Below are 23237 nucleotides of genomic sequence, written 5' to 3'. Positions count from 1 at the left end.
TCGCCCTATTGTAGGCCCTCTTGATACTCCTTCTGCTGTATCCACGATCCAAGAAACGGTTCTTCAGATCCTCAGCTTGGATTTCAAAAATTTCATTAGTGGCACATATCCTTTTAAGTCGGAGGAATTGGCCCGTGGGAACCGCACCAATCACATGGGGTGGGTGGGAAGATGAAGCATGTAAGACGGCATTCACAGCCGTTTCCTTACGGAAAACACTGGTCAAAAGTAGCCCATCCTCACCTCTCTCCACCAGGACATCTAGAAAATCAATTTGAGAAAAATCATATTTGTAAGTAATGTGTATATTCAATTGGTTCCTGTTCAAATCCTGTATAAAAGTCTGTAGCTCACAAGGTGTACCTCGCCAGATCAAGAATATGTCATCAATGTAGCGGGCCCAAAAAATGACCCGCTCCATTGATGACCCGAGATCTGACGAGAAGAGGTCCCTCTCCCACAGCCCCAGGAACAGATTTGCGTAAGATGGCGCACAAGCCGCGCCCATTGCTGTTCCCTGGAGCTGCAGGTAGAAGGACCCGTTAAAGAGAAAAAAATTGTGTGTAAGAAGAAATTTTAACAGGAGAACCAAAAGATCAGTGTCGCTGGGGGAGAGGCTGGTCATAGAGAGGAAGTGCGAGACAGCCCTCAAACCATCCTGGTGGCGAATATTAGTATACAAAGACTCCACGTCACATGTGACCAGGAGCATGTCCTCGTCAACATGGACGGAGTCAATTTTTTTTTTTTTAAGAAACTCAGACGTATCCTTCAAATAGGAAGGTATCGTCTCCACCAGGGGTTTGAGGAATGAATCCACATATTTACCAATGTTCTCCGTAAGTCCACCCACCCCAGAGATGATGGGCCTACCTGGTGGTGTCTGAAGATGCTTGTGAACCTTAGGTAGTAAATACAGGGTAGGGATACAATGGTCCTTCCCCAACAAAACATCACGGACCTGGGTGGTAATCAAACCATCCGAGAGGGCTTTTTGTAAAAAGTTTCTTCTTACACACAATTTTTTTCTCTTTAACGGGTCCTTCTACCTGCAGCTCCAGGGAACAGCAATGGGCGCGGCTTGTGCGCCATCTTACGCAAATCTGTTCCTGGGGCTGTGGGAGAGGGACCTCTTCTCGTCAGATCTCGGGTCATCAATGGAGCGGGTCATTTTTTGGGCCCGCTACATTGATGACATATTCTTGATCTGGCGAGGTACACCTTGTGAGCTACAGACTTTTATACAGGATTTGAACAGGAACCAATTGAATATACACATTACTTACAAATATGATTTTTCTCAAATTGATTTTCTAGATGTCCTGGTGGAGAGAGGTGAGGATGGGCTACTTTTGACCAGTGTTTTCCGTAAGGAAACGGCTGTGAATGCCGTCTTACATGCTTCATCTTCCCACCCACCCCATGTGATTGGTGCGGTTCCCACGGGCCAATTCCTCCGACTTAAAAGGATATGTGCCACTAATGAAATTTTTGAAATCCAAGCTGAGGATCTGAAGAACCGTTTCTTGGATCGTGGATACAGCAGAAGGAGTATCAAGAGGGCCTACAATAGGGCGAAGCATTCTGATCGTCACCATCTCCTTTATTCCTCCAAGTCAAGCAAGAGTACGAATCAGGTCAGACTCATTACACAATACCACTCTAGGTGGAATCAAATGTCTGATATTGTGGCCAAACATTGGCCGATTTTGCGTGCTGATCCCGTACTGAAACAATACCTGCCTCCGTGCCCTTCGGTTACAGCACGTAGATCCAGGAATCTTGGTGACAACTTAGTTAGGTCTTACTTTCCACCGGTATCTCCTTCTCCAATTTTTTCGAGTGGTACCAGCTTGCATCGCCCTCCGTGGGGTTGTAGACCCTGTGGGAAATGTATTGCCTGCCCTAATATTGATTCTGCCACCCATTTTCTTTCTTCCGATGGACGTGAGTTTGCAATTACTCATCCCATCAATTGTCTGACAACTATGGTAGTATATCATGGGACTTGCCCATGTGGCAAGATATATATTGGGCTCACGACACGCACCCTCAAGGTCAGAACACGTGAACATATCTGTGATATCTTGGCAGCTTCCAAAGAGAAAAATGTGGAATGTCTCAAAACTATTCCTAGGCATTTTAAGTTGTATCACTCATGTGATCCTTCTGGCTTTAGGATTAAGGGAATAGACCATCCGATTGTTAGTCTGCGTGGTGGAAATCTGAGCCGCCATTTGGCACAGAGAGAATCACGGTGGATATGGAGACTTAAAACGTTACATCCCCGTGGTCTCAATGAAACTTTGAGCTTCGCCCCATTCCTCTGATCATCCTCTTTGTTACACTTTTAATTGGCATTCTTCTTACTGTCTGCTTTTTAATACGTCGTTTTTAATTTTTTATTGTTTTTTTACAGGCTGGGCCTACAATGGCCTTCTCTTTCTTTTTTACTATATGGTATGGTGGGATATCTGCATCTCCGTCTGGATCCGGGCAGGACATCATTATGCTATCAGCACCTTCCACTTTGTGGACTTATGCTTTTTATATTTGTTCATATCTGTATTTATATATGTTTTCTCTTAGGTACTCAGTAGTGCATATGTTGCATCATACACCTGTTTGCACTATACTTGTATATGCACTTATCTCTGGCACTGCTTATTCGTGCACAGTATTTTAATGGTTATATTTATGTCTTATGCACTGCATTTACTGTAATTTGCACTTTAATCTCTTGTACTTTTTATGTACTGTACTAATAAAATACATACTCACTTTTGTAGGTACCTCTGTGTTATATATATAGCACTATGCACTTTGTATGTTTGTTATAACTTCCAGTACCACATATACTATTGATTTTTCCTCTGCATATTGTTATATTTCTATATATGCTTGTGTGTTGTATATATATCCACATTTTTTTCTTTCATACCTCCCTGTTGTTTCATTGGAGGTATTTATAATATACACTTTGCACTATTGCACTTTGCAGTGCGCCGCATTTTTACTGTAAAATTCTTCTTTGAGTGGATATGTTCGTGCCCTGGACCGCATTCTGCCCATACCTTGTTTTCTGCCTTTTTTGTTTGGAAATTGACCGATTAGACGCTTTCTCTTGTGGCCACTCACCAGCTTCTGTGCGCATGCGCGCCGGCGCCCCGTTGCTGGGCAACTCTGGCGGTGTCTTCATGGCTTGGCTGTGGGTCGCGCCATCTTCTCCGCTCACGTTATCCACGTGGGCGGGGACTGGTGGTGCTTCCGCTTCCTCGCCTTGACTCCGCTGGCGTTGCTCCGGCTGCAGGATACGATCCGACTGCGCATGCGCCGATACACGGCGCTGGGTTTACGTTCTGATTGGCCACTCTTACTATAAAAAGCACATTTCTCCCATAATGCCATACCCCCGGAAGAAGGCACAGCGCCGAAACGCGCGTTGGGGTGGGTGGCATCGTGGCACTACAGGTAAACTGTGATACTTTTTTGTTTGTCATGGCTGCGCACTCTGTTTACTAATTGGCATTTTGTGCCTATGATTTGTGGGCATATCTGACTTGGTACACGGTGTAATGATTTATTGATATACACTTTAGTCTTGATTTGCCCATGGTTACATGTGTATGCCTGTTCATGTTTATTAACATCTACTCACTTACATGTGTTTATCTAATGGTGTCCACCCTGCCACCCTTTCTGTGATGTGTTCCTGTCATTCTCTGGTTTTATAATTACCCGTTACTTCTTTTTTAATAATAAAGATTTTCTATGATTATTTGGTTCTCTTGGTGCTTCATTGTTCTCTTTGGCTTTTCTTAAAATGGATGCCTGCACACATCACAGAGTGAATTATTTTGCCATCAATGTCCGATCTGTTTGTGACAAAAATGAAATAGTTACCAAGACATTGGCAGTAAAAGACACCAAACTCATCACACCAGTGAGTTTCTCCAGGTCTTGGTGGTGGAAAAGGTTCTGCAAGACTATGAACTTAAAAAAGAGCAAGTTCTGTAGTAACTGACAATGCTTCAAATATGATAAGTACTATTAAGCTAATGAATGAGAGTAATGGTGGTGACCAGCAGCTAGAAGAACATTCTGGGTCCACAGACACAGAAATGTTTGAAATAGAGGAACACAGTATTGTATCTGAGGAGCAAACTGAAGTTGCTTCAGATGAATAGCAACATGATAGTATAGATGATCTTGTTGAAACTGTGTCAATACGTTCTTTCATTCATCACATGCGCTGTGTTGTGCATACGTTGCAGCTGGCTATAAGAGACAGTCTGCAAGAAGGACATGCTGCTGCACTGATTGGCAAGGTGAGAAAATTGGCTACTGTTGCCAGAACCCCTAAAGTTGACTCAATTTTGAAGAGACGTGCTGGAAAAGGGGCAATTATTGATCAAGCCACACGATGGGGCAGTACTTAATGATTCAGCGCTTGGTTGAACTGAAAACCTTTCTTGTAGACATGGCTAACCCTCAACTGATGCTAAATGAAAGTCAGTGGAATCAGGTGACTGAGCTGGAAAAATTGCTAGAGCACCCATTTACAGTGACTAAAAAATTACTAGCAGAGGACTTAACTCCAGGTTCTTTCTTGAAGGAGTGGAAGAACCTGATGTTTCGCCTGTCCCAAAGAGGAGGGTTAATTGCAAGTGGCATTGCTACATCAATGAAACGGAGAGAGGAGCTACTATTACAAAATAACATTCTTTTGGCAGCTGTTTATGTAGACCCAATGCATCGGATTCTTCTAGATGATCAACAGCTAGCTAAAGGAAAGGAAGCTCTGTTTGAAATAGCAGTAAGGATGAAAGGGTTGCAGAACAGTCAGGAGGAACAAGAAGAATTTGGTCGTCCTGCCACATCTTCACCCTCATCAACTGATGAAGAATTTAATTTAGAAAAATATTTGGATCAAAAGGACCGTGCAATGCGTTCCCACATAGAAGAAGAGTCATCCCCATCAAAGAACACAGCCAGTACATTTCAGCAGAATTTTTCATGTGCACTAAAAGAAATTGAGAAATTTGACCGTTCATCAAAAATAACAGTGCAACAAGCGATTCCTCTGTATTCTGACATTGTCAGAGATGTTGCCCGAGTGGTTACTGCTTTGCCACCAACCCAAGTTAGTGTAGAGAGGTTGTTCTCTGCTCTCAAAATAATTAGATCAGATTTGAGGGCATCCATGAAGGAGGATCTGACAGAGGCAATACTTTTTCTGAGGACAAATTTATAGATTTCTTCTTATTAACTGCATAACAGTGTTTATTGCATATTTACTTACAAGAGTTTAGAAAAGTTTATAAAAGTTATTTGCTATATTCTAATTGTATTCTAATAAATATAGTTTTTGCTCTAAGTGGTCTGATCACTTATATGATGGTGAGAAACTGAATAAGCATGATGTTAATATTTTACAACAGTAAATTTATTGTTACGAATTGGCCATTTATGTCGGAGTCAGAGCTGGAACCTGATAAAATCCAGGAGTCGGAGTCACAACTGTGCCTTACCGACACCACAGCCCTGAGTTAAATTAGTGACGAAATGTACAATTGGTGGGGAAAGGTTGAACGTGATGGTCTTTTTTCAACCTATGTAACTATTCAAATAGTAGGAGCTTATCATTGTACCATTCACAAAGTGTAGGCCAGTTCTGTATTGACTAGACACCTGCCCACACTAACACCGGCATGACGTGGTGACAATCATGGCTGATGCATAGCGCCCTCATTGAAGTCTCAAACATCAATGAAGCAATCATTCCTGCTCAGCGTAAATTTACTTTCATCAGTGAACAGCATTTAGGCACACTGGTCACATCAAGGAAGATAGAAAAAACTTTAGTCCGGCTCAACATGCGTAAGACTGCCTTAGTGCAGTCGAAACGCATCGACTGGGTCATGTCGACCATGTCCATTTTTCTTTTGTATGCACTATAATTTCTTTTGAAAAAAAAAGGAAAATCCAGTCCTGTTGAGTCGGACTCCAATTTTTTCTATTTTCCTTGATGTGAGGCCTGGGCGAGGCCAGTGTCTGAGCCCCAGGTGGATGAGCATAGAGCAACTGGGTGAGCCGGAATAAACTTTCTACACTGGTCACATGTCCAGCATAGATGTTCCTTGTCCCATGCAAGATTATCATGCCGGTGCCTGTTGGTGTGGTCAGCTATCCTTGCCAGTCTTCCTTACATTGCGTGTTCTGTATGCTAACGATTTCAAATAGTCTGACATAATATTTGGATGCTTCTCACCTCCCTTAAATGTGCCTGGAGTTGTGTGGCATTCATTATCCAGTTCCAAAGGGCATGGTTCACAACGAAGGAGTCATTAGTGTGGGATGCAGCCAAAGGACATTCACTTCTCTTCCTTTCTGTGACTTTTCCAGTCTCTCTACTGTAACCTGCTGATTACATTCTGTGACACAAAGCTCACTGGCTCCTTCAGTCTACAAACATCCTGCTTGAAGCCTTGCCATGGTGAGGTACCATCGATCAATTGTTAGCTGTTGTCTTAAGGTACCTTCACACGAAACGACATCGCTAGCGATATCGTTTCGTTTGACACGCAGCAGCGATCAGGATCCCGCTGTGATGTCGCTGGTCGCTGAATAAAGTCCAGAACTTTATTTGGTCGTCCGATCGCTGTGTATCGTTGTGTTTGAAAGCAAAAGTAACGATACCAGCGATATTTTACACTGGTAACCAGGGTAAACATCGGGTTACCAAGCGCAGGGCCGCGCTTAGTAACCCGATGTTTACCCTGGTTACCAGCGTAAAAGTAAAAAAACCAAACAGTACATGCTCACCTGCGCGTCCCCCAGCCTCTGCTTCCTGACACTTACTGAGCGCCGGCCCGAAAGTGAAAGCACAGCGGTGACGTCACCGCTGTGCTGTTAGGGCCGGAGCTCAGTCAGTGTCAGGAAGCAGACGCTGGGGGACGCGCAGGTGAGCATGTACTGTTTGTTTTTTTTACTTTTACGCTGGTAACCAGGGTAAACATCGGGTTACTAAGCGCGGCCCTGCGCTTAGCAACCCGATGTTTACCCTGGTTACCCGGGGGCCTCGGCATCGTTGGTCGCTGGAGAGCGGTCTGTGTGACAGCTCTCCAGCGATCAAACAGCGACGCTGCAGCGATCGGCATCGTTGTCGCTATCGCTGCAGCGTCGCTTCGTGTGAAGGTACCTTTAGTCTCAGTGTCAAAAATGTGAACAGCAGGATGAGGAGAACTGTTTAAATACCAATTCTAAGTAAGTAAACCCCAATATGTATTTACCAATTCATGGATCAAACATGTGAAAATATCCATAAGGCTCCTTGTTAGAGAACAGCAAGTTGTGCAAAAAGTACTGAAATACTTAACAGTTGGACATGTGTATTCAAAATGTTAGAGGAGGTCACATTAAGTTGACCTGAAGAGGTTCCCTAACTTTTTGTGAGACGTGTACAGTATGTACGACCGAGGCTTAGCCAAGAACTGGAGAAGGCACTAGAGGAGGAAAAAAAAGATAATTCCCTCATGATCTTAAAAAAAAAAATAATAATAAAAAAAAAATTTATCAGCCACAAAAACAACCCCTCTCACACAGTACAAGAGAAAAGGCAAGACCATCCACCCAAAGGCCACATTCACACATTCAGTATTTTTAAGCCAAAACCAGGATTGTTAACAATCAGAGGAAAAGTATTACAAAAATACATGCATCACTTCTGTGTTTTTCAACCATTCCTGGTTTTGGCTTACATCAGTATTTGTAAAATACTGACCAAATACTGAATGTTTCCTAAATAGTAAGACTTTGCTATGGCTACCATCAACTTGCAGGACATGTATTACCGCATGCCCATCCATGCAGCTTTTTGGAAATGCCAAAGATTTGCCATCTCAATACAATCAGATTCTGAATTTTCAATGTTCTACCACTCTGAATATCCTCAGCACGTTTTCAAAAAGTAATGGTAGAGGTAATGGTATTCATCAAAGAGCAGTACATTTGACTTTTTTTTTTTCTAATGGCCCCCTCACTCACATCACCTAGAAAGAACAAGACAGATCTTAACTTTTCTAGGGTGGCTAATCAATGTTTAGAAGTTCGACTTGATCCCTTCCACACAAAATCCCTTTCCACAAAGTATTCTTCCCAAATTTCAGGAACAGACATCTTTTCTACCAAAGGAAAAACAGATCCAGATAAAAGTCCAAAATATCCTTTCTACAAAAACACAAAACATATGTTCTAGAAGTTTGCGTGTCCGTCCTGGGGTTCATGACCTAATGTATCCCAGGCAGTAGCCTGGTCCGAGGCTCATGCAAGTACTGTATGTTACAAACTCACATTCTTTTTTTATGTTGAGACAGGTTAAGCAAGAAGATTTGGCCCAGTTTTGTGAAATATTCACTCCTTTGAAGACAGAGTCCAAAATATTTAGAGGAATACCTAGAAATTAATCATCTCTAACAGACACCAGCAAGAAAGGATAGGAAGCCACCGTCTACTGAATCTCATTCCAGGAGACCTGATCTTTAGAGCCCAGTTGTCCAACGTCAGAATTAAGCCATGGTGGAGGCATTTAGGACTGCAGTAGCCATAACTCAGGGAATTCATCAGGATTTATTCCAACATTATAACTAAAAGGTGGCTCACCTTCGCCGGCAGAAGCACAAAATACAGAGACCTACTGCAGCCAGAATCTTTTCATGTACAGGTCCTTCTCAAAAAATTAGCATATAGTGTTAAATTTCATTATTTACCATAATGTAATGATTACAATTAAACTTTCATATATTATAGATTCATTATCCACCAACTGAAATTTGTCAGGTCTTTTATTGTTTTAATACTGATGATTTTGGCATACAACTCCTGATAACCCAAAAAACCTGTCTCAATAAATTAGCATATCAAGAAAAGGTTCTCTAAACGACCTATTACCCTAATCTTCTGAATCAACTAATTAAAGGGAACCTATCACCCCGTTTTTTTCGGTATGAGATAAAAATACTGTTAAATATGGCCTGAGCTGTGCATTACAATAGTGTAGTTTGTGGACCCCGATTCCCCACCTATGCTGCCGAAATACGTTACCAAAGTAGTCATTTTCGCCTGTCAATCAGGCTGGTCAGGTCGGATGGGCGTGGCTTCTTCCCCCAGATATTGCGTAGTTTTCCGTTGGTGGCGTAGTGGTGTGCGCATGTCCAACGTCCCCAATCCTGCACGGGGGGGGTGAAAATAGCAGCGATGTCCGTTATTCCATTGGTGGTCGGTGGGCGCGGCCATCTTCCTTTGGCCGCGCGTGCGCAGAAGCGGCGCTCTGCTGGCCGCGGCTTCAGGAAAATGGCCGCGGGATGCCGCGCGTGCGCAGATGGAGATCGCGGCGGCCATTTTCCTGAAGCCGCGGCCAGCAGAGCGCCGCTTCTGCGCACGCGCGGCCAAAGGAAGATGGCCGCGCCCACCGACCACCAATGGAATAACGGACATCGCTGCTATTTTCACCCCCCCGTGCAGGATTGGGGACGTTGGACATGCGCACACCACTACGCCACCAACGGAAAACTACGCAATATCTGGGGGAAGAAGCCACGCCCATCCGACCTGACCAGCCTGATTGACAGGCGAAAATGACTACTTTGGTAACGTATTTCGGCAGCATAGGTGGGGAATCGGGGTCCACAAACTACACTATTGTAATGCACAGCTCAGGCCCTATTTAACAGTATTTTTATCTCATACCGAAAAAAACGGGGTGATAGGTTCCCTTTAACTCTAAACACATGCAAAAGATACCTGAGGCTTTTAAAAACTCCCTGCCTGGTTCATTACTCAAAACCCCCATCATGGGTAAGACTAGCGACCTGACAGATGTCAAGAAGGCCATCATTGACACCCTCAAGCAAGAGGGTAAGACCCAGAAAGAAATTTCTCAACAAATAGGCTGTTCCCAGAGTGCTGTATCAAGGCACCTCAATGGTAAGTCTGTTGGAAGGCAAAAATGTGGCAGAAAACGCTGTACAACGAGAAGAGGTGACCGGACCCTGAGGAAGATTGTGGAGAAGGACCGATTCCAGACCTTGGGGAACCTGAGGAAGCAGTGGACTGAGTCTGGTGTGGAAACATCCAGAGCCACCGTGCACAGGCGTGTGCAGGAAATGGGCTACAGGTGCCGCATTCCCCAGGTAAAGCCACTTTTGAACCATAAACAGCGGCAGAAGCGCCTGACCTGGGCTACAGAGAAGCAGCACTGGACTGTTGCTAAGTGGTCCCAAGTACTTTTTTCTGATGAAAGCAAATTTTGCATGTCATTCGGAAATCAAGGTGCCAGAGTCTGGAGGAAGACTGGGGAGAAGGAAATGCCAAAAGTCCAGTGTCAAGTACCCACAGTCAGTGATGGTGTGGGGTGCCATGTCAGCTGCTGGTGTTGGTCCACTGTGTTTCATCAAGGGCAGGGTCAATGCAGCTAGCTATCAGGAGATTTTGGAGCACTTCATGCTTCCATCGGCTGAAATGCTTTATGGAGATGAAGATTTCATTTTTCAGCACGACCTGGCACCTGCTCACAGTGCCAAAACCACTGGTAAATGGTTTACTGACCATGGTATTACTGTGCTCAATTGGCCTGCCAACTCTCCTGACCTGAACCCCATAGAGAATCTGTGGGATATTGTGAAGAGAAAGTTGAGAGACGCAAGACCCAACACTCTGGATGAGCTTAAGGCCGCTATTGAAGCATCCTGGGCCTCCATAACATCTCAGCAGTGTCACAGGCTGATTGCCTCCATGCCACGCCGCATTGAAGCAGTCATTTCTGCCAAAGGATTCCCGACCAAGTATTGAGTGCATAACTGAACATTATTATTTGATGGTTTTTTTGTTTGTTATTAAAAAACACTTTTATTTGATTGGACGGGTGAAATATGCTAATTTATTGAGACAGGTTTTTTGGGTTATCAGGAGTTGTAGGCCAAAATCATCAGTATTAAAACAATAAAAGACCTGACAAATTTCAGTTGGTGGATAATGAATCTATAATATATGAAAGTTTAATTGTAATCATTACATTATGGTAAATAATGAAATTTAACACTATATGCTAATTTTTTGAGAAGGACCTGTAGAAAGTCATCTCTCAGTATCAGCACTTCACCTGAAAGGCTCCACCAACATCCAAGCAGACTTCTTGATCAGGAAAGACTATCATCCAGCGAAATCGAGTCTAAATTTCAGAACTCTAGCAACCCCTTTAAAAAAAAAAAAAAAAAAAAAAAGGAAAAGGTAGCTATCCAGAAGTGGATCTGGTTGCAACCCTTCAGAATACACAAAGCATGCACTGTAAGTCCCAGCTCCGAGTCAGGGGCCGTTGAATTTCAGTGTGAGCGGTGGGGATCAGAAAATGCGACATGGATTGGGAGAGGTACGCAGTAAGGTACAAGTGTTATAAGCTCTTGATGGCATTTCATGGTCACAAAAATGGCAGCCAGCGGACACCATTTTGCTTAGTCCACAAAAAAGCAGGTTACCCAAAAAAATAAATGAAACCATATTTTGGAGAATGCAGATTTTTTAAAAATTTGAGAGAGTTCAAGCCCACTCAGATTTATTCTCATCTCTACTTTTGACATTTCTATTTTGACAATGCCCATTTGAGAGTTTTCCATCAGGAGATGCATCACAGCACTGACATGTACCTTTTGAAAACATGAGGAAAAAAACATACAAGACTGAAATTTACAAATGCCAAAGTGGTTTTAAAATAGAAGTGAATAGGAAGTGTCAAGCATTTGAGCAATTTTTCAAACATATTTTGGAGCGGAGTTGCAAGCAGAGTCAGCCTTATGAACGCAAATCTGAAGGTTAATAAACAGACACCATGATGCAAGTTCAAACATTTATTTATATAAAATTCATTAACAAAGAGCTTTAAAAAATATCTGCATTATTTACAGCTATATTGCACAAGGAAAGTGGCAATTACCCTGTCCAAAGAAATCAGTGCAAAACACAATTAAGCCAGGGAAAATTGCATGACAATAAAATGCTACATATACGCTGGGTCCTATGTGAAAGACATTAGTGATCATTCAGAACAAGGCTCTCTGAAATCTACTGTCCTAAACATATTGATGGAGAGAAACCATTGAGTGACAATTGGAGGAAATTGCCCACTAGTGTTGGAAAAGCCCCTTAAGAACAATACATGGGTGAGGTGGCACAATAGGCATCTTCTTGGCTATATACTATAAATTTCATGTGGGAGACTTTAATGTTGTAAAATAAAAACAAAAACAGTAGGTTGGACACTTGAATTATAGGTGGCTGAAAAGTGCCAAAACAAATGCTGCTATTGTAACATGGATTATCACTCACATCTTTAGATCTGTAAATAGATATAACAACCACTAAATTGTGTGTCTGGCACAACTTCTAGACCCAGCATGTAGGCGTCGAACATAGATTATATATATATATATATATATATATATATATATATATATATATATATATATATATATATATATATATATATATATATATATATATATAGTGAGAGGTTTGGAAAAGGTTTTCCTTTCCATTTTTGCATGAAAGAAGTGATCAAAATCTTATGACATGCACCATATAGCCAACATAATTACAACTCTACTGCTCTGTCTCAACTGCTGGTATTTTCACAAGTAGCAGTTCTGTCAGATCTCCGCTTTTATTCCGTTATTACCTTCTACAAAATGGCAATGTAACAATTTCTAAGATTTGGTCACATCCTGACATCAAAAAGTGTTCCTCCAATAGAGTACAGTTAAGTTAGAATCTTGGAAATTACTGGAAACTTCCCTAACCTTTATTTGGAGGACTCATTTAAACAGTTCCTCACTGGGCGCAAACATAACATTCTTATAGAATATGAAAGTGCTGGTAAATATTGTAACACTGGTGAGTTCTTAAAAAAAAAATATGAAAATACTGATACCCTGTAACGTGTCCACATCAAGGCTAAGTTCTTACTGCTTTTCAGTAGCTTTGCTCTACTGTCTGTTCTGCATGAGGGGAACTTTTAAAAATGATAGTCCAGATTTGATGATAAAAGGACAGTAGAACAGATCAACCTAACAGTATAAGCCAGTCAAAGCAAGAAACCAGTATTGGTTTAGAATAAGGATGGAAACATTCTCAAGATGTTGGAGGCCACAATCTGAAGATTGGGGAACATTATGGTGAAATACACTAAATTCATGATGTTTTAACACAGTAAACCTTTATTTAAACATAAAATAAAAAGTGCAAATAAAATCGAAGTAGTCAGGATTGATCTCAACAATCCACAACATAAAGAAAGAAGGTCTTGGAGTGGTAAAGGGCTGTGGGATTTGATGAAAAGCTAACATAGTAGTGCAAATAAGGTACGCCAAAGAGCTATAATGGCTTCTTGTGATATTTCACTGCCCCTTACTGAGAGTGGACAAAAAGCAATCAGTACTTCAACACTGTATATAAAGAGAACAGAATTATCTACAGTATTGTAATGTCACCATCAATACATCAAAGAAGCAATGTATGAAGCTGGCCGAAATCCCACAAAGACTTATTTTATGCATTATACTCTTAGTATGGCAAAAGTGCAAAGGGCATTTATTAAAAAAAAAAAAAAAAAAAGAATAAAGGGTGGTAGAGACAATAGTACAGCTAGTGCTCAATTAAAAAAGGAAAAAAAGCAAGTCAGTGGTACAAGACAGCAGTAAATCCAAATCAGACTGGATAATTACTTAAATGGATCTTTCCAGCAAATTACATTTGTCACCTACTGTAGCCCCCCACTAAGATCACTGAAATAGAGGTCCTCACCCTCTTTCATCCAAGCTGCTTTCTTGTACACCCACCTGGTGTATTCAGCACGTGCTGCACTCTATTCATTGTTCACGAGACTAATGCAGGTAACAGAGTGCACATCTATTCTGGATGAAAGCTAGGAGGAACATGGGCTCAGGCCTCCATTCTAGTAATGGCAGCCCTGTCAGCAGACATCTTTTGGATAGATGACAAGTGTCATTCTTTGAAAACTCCATAAAACGAAAGGAGAAAAAAGTAAATTAAATATGAATGACAAATATACAGCCAGTTAAAAAGTACAATGAAGTAAATGTAGTTACAGGTAATCTACAGTATGTACATTTTCTTCAACTTTTCCTTACTCTTATAAACAGTCTCAGGAAAGGGGAAAACCTTGCCAACTTTTACTTAAATTGTTACATTTAATGCCAAGAGTAAGCGAGCCGTAACCTGAATCTGTAAAATGTGGTCTAATAAATATACAAGGGGACGTGGGCTCAGATGCATCATGTAGTCCTACAATACATGGGTTTCAGCACTACATCTCCAGCATGCTGGACGTGTCTAAATTCATAGACTGAACCGACTATTGCCATACAACATTGTCATCATACAGATCTCAGAAGAAACAAGAAAATACAGACTGAACACCAAAGTATGGCTCAGTTACATCTGTAATTATATACATTATTTACATTCCAAAAAAAATTTGAACTCACAGCTAAAAGTTTATAGTTTCCCTTTCCCACAAAGGGAAATTTCCTTGTATAAAGAACTGTAGGTCATAAGAATAGAGAAAGCGAAGGATATGCAATAACTTGGAGACCCATCTTGGCGTCGACTTCTCCACCGTTTGCAATGTGCACTAGCTATAATTTAGCACATCCATAGATTTAATCTGTACATAACAAATGGAGGAATACCATACACAGATTTTTGTGCTGCCCAGATGCAATTTCTTGGCATTTCTTGCAGTTAACAATCCCAATCAGTTTTACAACGGATACATCTTACAGTCTTGGCAATATAACAACCGCTAAAACTTGTGCTGCCATATACGACTGTAGCACAGTTCTCCACCGTACACGGCACTGGTTAAGGCATAAGTAGGCTCACAGGATGTGTCAAACGGATTATCCTTTACGAGCACCAATGGTACAATATGATTGCAGTACATTAATACACACAGAATGATGAGAAGAGAGAACACAAACTTGTCAAATCTTCCTCTGTCCCAATACAAAAGCTCAAGTCTAAATATTGCATTTTGAAAAAATCTGCACTTCCCTCAAAAATAAATAAATCTATAGATGGCAGATAGAGGAAAGAGGAAACATACTAGACTATGTGGCTCAAAATGGTTGGCCAAGCATCTCAAGACTGTGCCATGATAATTAAGAATGGAGGTAACAGTGTTCTTGGCACTTATTTGTTGTAAGGCACTTTGAGAAGTACATGGAAAGGGTGTGATCTGAAGGGTTTGCATTGAGTGCTATAAGACATGAGCAGATCCCAGGTAATGCTCTAAAGCTCTAAATTCAGAAGCCATTATTATGAATGATGACCTCAGAAATCAGTGTTACGCCAACAGGAACCTGGGACCCTATTAAACCCATATTATATGGGCACATGTCAAACAATAGAGCAAAGGTGCCTTGGGAATCTGAATCCCAAGTTTTATGAGGTAATGCACAACTTCAAAAATATCTTTGGTTAAAACAAGGTTTTTAAAAAGGCACATAGAAATGTAGGAGTCATATAAATTAAAAGTTTTTAGCAAGTATTAAAGGGGTTGTCCAGTCACTCTGAGGCGACAAGAGCAGTCACGTGACTGCAAGTAGTCAAGACGCATACTTCCAATCACGTTCTATCTAGACGCGTGCAAGGTTGCGCACATCATGATAGAATGTGGCAGGGAGTAGGAATATCGCATATTCGCAGTCACATGACCACTGTCTCACCAGCACCGCAGAATTCTCACAGCACGCGCTACAAGGATTCTCAAGTCTGCAGTCATTTTCATGGAAAGCCTGGACAATCACTTTAAATCCATGGGCCTTCTTGTGGTATTACAACATACATGTGATTACTATTAGTTGTGGGAGTAACAAGATACACGTTTTCTTCAGGGAAAAGCAAGAGCAGATTACAGTGATCAGTATTTGTACGGACAATGATGCATGGACTGGCAGCCAATCTCCTGACCTGAACATGAATGACATCCTCATATGTTGGGTCAGCTGACCTGTGGCCATTCTGTGCACCATGGACAGTCACCCAACATGTCAACCTTAAAGACAGCAGTCAGGCCTTGACGTCACATCTTTACTTTTTTTTTTAGGCCACATGCAGTGCTATAATTTCCAATAAACTCTACTTTAATAACACATTAAAAGCCTAAAAACTGTGCTATTCACTTGTAAGGAGAAGCTAGTGTATGACAACTACATCGAATATCATTACCTTAATGGGGAAGGTATTCTAAACAATAGGTTATCAACTTCATAGTCATTGGGTATATGACCTCTGGCACTTCACCAGTCTTAAAGGGAACCTGTCACCCACAAAATCCAAGATGAGCTAAGCCCACCAGCATCAGGGGCTTATCTACAGCATTCTGGAATGCTGTAGATAAGCCCCCAATGTATCCTGAAAGATGAGAAAAAGAGGTTAGATTATACTCACCCAGGGGCATTCCCGCTGCGGTCCGGTCTGATGGGCGTCGCGGTCTGGTCCGGGGCCTCCCATCTCCTTATGATGACGTCCTCTTTATGCTGCGGATCAAGCGCACTTTGTCTGACCTGTTGAGGGCAGAGCAAAGTACTGCAGTGCGCAGGTGCCGGGAAAGGTCAGAGAGGCCCAGCACCTGTGCACTGCAGTACTTTGCTCTGCCCTCAACAGGACAGACAAAGTACACCTGTGCCGCAGCGTGAAGACAAGAAGAGGACATCATCCTATGAAGATGGGAGGTCCAGGACCGGACCGCGACGCCCATCGTACCGGGACCGCCCCTGGGCGAGTATAATCTAACCTCTTTTTCTCATCTTTTAGGATACATCGGGGGGGGTTTATCTACAGCATTCCAGAATGCTGTAGATAAGCCCCTGATGCTGGTGGGCTTAGCTCACCTTCGATTTTGGGGGTGACAGGTTCCCTTTAACAGAGAGGCAGCAGTTATCGCATTTCCTTAGAGGCAGTCATCATTTTTGTTTAACTGCAGGCTCTGTCAATTGAGTGGGGCAAATTCTAATTCGCTGTGCAGCTGGTGGCTCAGCATCCTCTGCAGGGGAAAAGTCGTCAAGAAAAACAGCAGTAAATCAGTCCCAGCGGTTGTTCCCACAGAATCATGACCGAGATATAACATCACATTATAAATGGGAATATCCCTATAAAGATCATCGGGATATGTTTTTTATTTGGTGTGACATCAAAAAAAAAGAAAAAAAAAAAAAAGATTAAATCAATCTCATAAAATGTATAATAGGCAGTATGTTTCATGACCAAGCTGTTTATTAGAATTGTTGCACTGGACTGGTTTCTGCAATTCAATTTGCAACAATGATTTTGCGCCAGGCCAGCTAAGGAAACTAAGAGCCACGGATGCCAGGAGGTGGTTTTCAGAGCTCCTGTCTAATGCCAAAGTGACTAAATTGCTGGACCGCATCACGCGAATTAAATCACTATCTCCACCACTTACACAAAGTTTTATTGTTCATTAGCGCTAATGAGATGTTTTGGGGTGCGTTTTTTAAATATATTTGTCACAACTCACAATGATCTCTTAGGGTATGTTTCCATGGTCAGTAAAGCAGCCATTTGATACAGCATAGTGGTGGGGATTTTATGAAATCCCATCTCCACTATGTGTGACGAGACGCCTCCAGCTTCCCTGCATATACGCACATGCGGCGCGTCATTCTAGAATGAACACATGCGCCATCACCGCGCTTACAAAAGCTGGCAGCGCTTTGCATGCAGCGGACATGTGCTGCCAGTACTGACTGTGGAAACATACCCTAAGACATGTCAGTCTTGGAAAATGTGAGCAAATATTCTCAGACTTTGCCAGGTGAAACATATCTATATTAATAGCAACAACCTTTTGCATCATGCTGCATGATTAGCAGGACCTTTCAACACAGAGGGTCCTGCTCTTCTAAAATCAATGCGCCTTTTCCATATGGCCGAGTAGAATTCTTTATATAAAAAAAGGGTAGGAAGTAGAGAAAAAAATACAATACTTACCTACCCAAATCAATAGGAACATGGCATTACAAACATCCTTGTACCTGTACATAATGAAATGGCAGGGAAAGCAAAAGCGATCACTGTCTGATTTCACAAGCTCCTATGGACAGCCATGGAAACATACAACAAACCGACCCTTTGTGGCCGGCAGGTAAAGACTCATTGGTTCCCCAACATACAAATGAACAGGAATATCACTATGATGAGACCGCAGAGTTGTTCTTCGTAGTTCATTACCAAGGAGACACATACGTCAAAATGGGAACTGTAGCCACAAAATAAAATGCATAAAAATTTAGTTTAGGAGCCTTCCAGCTGTCCTGTCCAGTCTTTTAGCAAATCATTTACTGGACTGTGATTCTCAGAAACATCAGAACACATGAAAAAAGATGCACAAGAATTGTTTTTTGATAGGGAATGCACGCAGTTACTGAAATTAATTTGTAAAAGCTGATGAGATCCTCAGGAAAGAGCAGGAAGAAGGAGAAAAAAAAAACAACCTTAGTCCTTAAAAAAACCCAAAAAAATACACAACTGCAAAAATATCTCTCTTTAAATAGTAACCAGCATTTTAACTTTTATTTCAGAAACCAGTACACCTGAAAATAAGAAGCAATTATATAATTATTCCTTCTAGACTGATCAATTATTCTCAATTCACAGGTAGTCTGTAAGCAGTGAACACAATCTGTTACATTACGGAGATTGCCATTACTACTGATCGGATCCTGTACAGGAGGAAGGAGCTATGCTTCTAGCTTCTAAGCTTCATCAAAACATGTCAGTAGCAGCTGCCATTTTCCATTTCCAAATTAAAAATCTGTATTCACTGAAGACAGATTTTACTATGAATTGAGACCCGAGTCCTAGAGGAGAAAGTAGCAAATCTCTCCTATAGTACATTGATAAGAAATTATACAAAGTTTCCCATTTTCATGTGTACTATTGATTTATGCAACAGAAATTAAAAGGATTACGCTTCAAGTTATAAAATGCTTTTACTGGTGTCAGTAAGCAGCACAAAGATTTTTTGCTCAGACATTAGGATGCAAACGTACCGACGCAAGCAGTCAAAGCGCCGCACAACGGGGGCAGCGGATGCTGTTTTTCAACGCATCCGCTGCCCCATTATGAGGTGCGGGGAGGAGGGGGCGGCGTTCCAGCCACACATGCACGGTCGGAAAAGACGGTCTCGAAGCACCAAAAAATGTTACATGCAACGTTTTTTGGTGGCGACGGACTGACGCAACAGTCGCACGAAGGTTGCGACATGTGGCAATGCGTCGCTTATGCAAGTCTATGGAGAAAAAAACTTATCCTGCAAACACTTTTGCAGGATGCGTTTTTTTCTACAAAACAACGCATAGCGACATGCAGTGCACGACGCTAGTGTGAAAGTAGCCTTACCCCTTCACTAAAATTGGATTTCATAAAGACTGACCTCAGATTACATTGAAACAGAAAGACAATGCAGTGGAAGACCTGATCTTGAGCTATTAAAACTAAAATACAAGTTAAAAGTTCTTAACACATACCATTAGTATAAAATATTCTCTCCTCAGCACAACCTACACCTCTAATGCAAGGTAAAAAGACTAGCCTTCAACATCAGGAAGTTTGAGGCCAAGAGTGCCAATGTGGAGAAGTAGGTGGAAACGGACACAATCTCTTTCTATGCATCAACTCTTATTCACATGTATTTTAGGTTTAGTAGTCATCTAGAAATCAACTGGTCCCAGTAGAAGAAAAAAAAATCCCTTTACATCAGGATTTTGCACATACATAATTTTCTTATGTTATGACAGACACCCAAGTTTAGATGTAAGAACCATTGTGTTGTAGCTACAATATGTTTTGCACTTTGGTGAAAACAGGGCTGAGAGGATCTGACACAGCTTGATAATGGTTAGATTGCCAGCTGTGAACAACCTGTCATTTTCAGCAATCCATCCTTCAGAAAAGTGGATACTGCCAAGGTCATCCAATCCAAAATGATAATGAAAATCCTAACAATCTGTAAAAATGCCTTGCGAGAACGTAACTGGAAGAACAGAAGTACCAGGACCGGCACCATAAATTGCATCATCTTCTCATTCGCTTTATACAAGTAAGGCAGCAATAGTATCCAAAGGCTCCTTTTCCACAACATCCACAGGTCTTTGGAGATGCTCTTGTAGTATCAGTAGATAAGGAAGTTTGATTATTTTCCTATGTACATAAAATATAAAAATTTTATTTTTATTTAAAAAAAAATTACAAAAAAAAAAAATTTAATCCATCATAGAAACCTAAGTCACATCTGTTTTCAGCCAGTCTGATCCAAGATTTAAGTCTCCCCTCCACAAAAAATAAAGGGGCATTCCTGAAGGCTCATCAGAATTAGGAAGACCTCGAAAGCTCTGAAGACTATATGCATTGCATAGTATGAACATGTGCCAAGTGCTGGAATCCTTCATTTGTGAATTCATTCTTCCCTCCAAACTGGAAAAGTGCAGTCACTGCATTCTCCATATCAGTCGTATGATATAATGTAGCACACGCAGAATAACGACTTGTCGGATATCCACATTTGGTTGTCGATTGTTATGACCCTGTAATGACAATTTATAACATTAGTACTCCAGTTTTTCTATTTAGAAGTCTAGATTACCAGTTATTAGCGATTAATAAAAGGGTTAAAAGGTTAGACAGACTTCTGGAAACCACTTTAACCTATGCCAATGGATCTTCCTCAAAGGGCAACTCAGTCAATTAGATTAGGCTACTTTCACACTAGCGTCGGTACGGGGCCGTCGCGCTGCGTCGGCCCGACGCATACTGTGCAAGCGCCGCACAACGGGGGCAGCGGATGCTGTTTTTCCACGCATCCGCTGCCCCATTGTGAGGTGGGGGCGGAGTTCCGGCCGCACATGCGCGGTCGGAAATGGCGGACCGTCGGCACAAAAAAACGTTACATGTAACGTTTTTTGCTGCCGGCAGTCCGCCACAACACGACGCAACCGTTGCACGACGGTTGCGACGTGTGTCAATACGTCGCAATGCGTTGCTAATGTTGGTCTATGGGGAAAAAAACGCATCCTGCAGACAACTTTGCAGGATGCGTTTTTTCGCCAAAACTACGCATTGCGACATATGCAAAAAAACGCTAGTGTGAAAGTAGCCAGCCTTAGACTAGATGCCAGCCACATTCACACAACTTGTCTTCCCCACAATAGTCTCCACTTGTTTAGTGGTGAGGGCCAGTCCATCTTTTCTCCAGTATTCATGGCACCCCATCTTAAAGGGCCACTGTCACCCCCCCCCAGCCGTTATAAACTAAAAGAGCCACCTTGTGCAGCAGTAATGCTGCAGTCTAACAAGGTGGCTCTTTTAGTTTTTGATTCATTTATTACCTCAAAAAAGCGTTTTAAAAATTGGCCACACATACCAGATATTGTACCGGGAGGCGGTCCGAATCGTCCTGTATGAAGCTCCCAACGGCCGTCACTCTTCTCTTCAGGGGCGATGGTACCCGCCCCCTGAGCGCTGTTATCTTCTGAAATCCGGCGCCTGCGCTGTGCGTGCCTGCCTGGGGCCTGCGCAGTGTTCATTGTCAGTGCGGCCACACTGTTGCTGAATCCCCCGCCCCGCACTGTTATTCATTATGCACAGTGCGGGGCTGGGGTTCCTGGGAAGGCGGGGGAGCGTCGGAGCTGGGGAGCGTCTAAACAGCGCAGTGCGCATGCCCAGGAACCCCAGCCCCGCACTGTGCATAATGAATAACAGTGCGGGGCGGGGGATTCAGCAACAGTGTGGCCGCACTGACAATGAACACTGCGCAGGCCCCAGGCAGGCACGCACAGCGCAGGCGCCGGATTTCAGAAGAGAACAGCGCTCAGGGGGCGGGTACCATCGCCCCTGAAGAGAAGAGTGACGGCAGTTGGGAGATTGATAGAGGACGCTTCGGACTGCCTCCTGGTACAATATCTGGTATGTGTGGCCAATTTTTAAAACGCTTTTTTGAGGTAATAAATGAATCAAAAACTAAAAGAGCCACCTTGTTAGACTGCAGCATTACTGCTGCACAAGGTGGCTCTTTTAGTTTATAACGGCTGGGGGGGGGGGGGGGGGGGTGTGACAGTGGCCCTTTAAGTATTTTGCATTTCCCACCCTCACTACAACACTACTACTACTAAGTTAACCATACAAACATACAACCAGTGTTACAAAGAAATAAAGGAACTTGCTACTTAAAAACAAGGCACAAAAGCCACATTATGTAAACTAATGGCTTTCTTCATAAAGGTCAGAGTTTCTTCTCTTTGCATTTGTATGTGCCCGTAATAAGGTTTTACTCACTCACTGGTATGAGCTCATTTTTAATGCTAAATAAAAATTTTATATATGGCATCTAAGCCCCTTTCTCAAAACCTAATGGTGCAAGTCATCAAGCAATCCATGCACTTACCCCTGGATTGTACAGCGCATGAAAATCATCTCCAATACGGCGGAGCTCATGAGCAATCAGAATTTCTGGACGCATTTCTTCAGGGTCATTAATATTCCTGGCAGCTGACAGAAGAATAATAAAACGTTATTTTATTTGTAAATGCATGAATGTAAGCATTACACAAGCTTGACCCCTTAAAGACCAGAGCTTTTTCCAGTTTCGCGTTTTCGTTTTTAGCTCCCCTCCTTCCCAGAGCAATAACTTTATTTTTTCATCGGTATGGCCATGTGAGGGCTTATTTATTGCGAGACGAGTTGTACTTTTGAACGACACCATTGGTTTTACCATGTCGGGTACTAAAAAACGGGAAATAAAAAATTCCAAGTGCGGTGAAAACGCAAAAAAAGTGGAATCCTACACTTGGTTTTTTGTTTGCCTATTTTGCTAGGTTCACTAATTGTTAAAACTGACATACCATTATGATTCTCCAGGTCATTATGAGTTCATGGACTCCTAACATGTCTAGGATATTTTTTTTTATCTAAGTGGTGAAAAAAAAACAAAAAAAACCTTTGCTTAAAAAAAAAAAATAATGCAAAATTACTGCATTGCTATGAGCGCCGACCATTGAGTGGCGCTCACAGCAATCCGGCATCAACAACCACAGAGGTCTGCTGGAGACCTCTGGTTGTTATGCTGAAGCACCGATGACCCACACGTGACT

At 42.2% G+C, this 23237-nt stretch overlaps 1 protein-coding gene and 1 long non-coding RNA gene across 16 annotated transcripts in view; one reads left to right on the top strand and one right to left on the bottom strand.

Annotated features, from left to right (window-relative positions):
- LOC143804741 (uncharacterized) overlaps nt 1-23237 on the top strand; it is a 1170763-nt gene that overhangs the window by 1103479 nt on the left and 44047 nt on the right. The gene's annotated exons all lie outside the window — the stretch shown is intronic.
- BCL2L11 (BCL2 like 11) overlaps nt 18182-23237 on the bottom strand; it is a 32854-nt gene continuing 27798 nt past the window's right edge. For all 5 annotated transcript variants that reach the window (XM_077283137.1, XM_077283140.1, XM_077283136.1 and 2 more), the window contains 2 exons: nt 22532-22635; nt 18182-20675 (listed from right to left, as the gene is read on the bottom strand). In XM_077283137.1, the coding sequence (XP_077139252.1) occupies nt 20580-20675; nt 22532-22635 (200 nt within the window). In that variant the 3' untranslated portion in view covers nt 18182-20579. The remainder of the gene's footprint in view (nt 20676-22531; nt 22636-23237) is intronic.

The sequence above is a fragment of the Ranitomeya variabilis genome, chromosome 2, assembly GCF_051348905.1.
Source record: "Ranitomeya variabilis isolate aRanVar5 chromosome 2, aRanVar5.hap1, whole genome shotgun sequence".
NCBI classification, from domain to species: domain Eukaryota; kingdom Metazoa; phylum Chordata; class Amphibia; order Anura; family Dendrobatidae; genus Ranitomeya; species Ranitomeya variabilis.
Note: the sequence above shows the minus strand (reverse complement) of the source record. Positions and strands in the feature narration are given on the sequence as shown.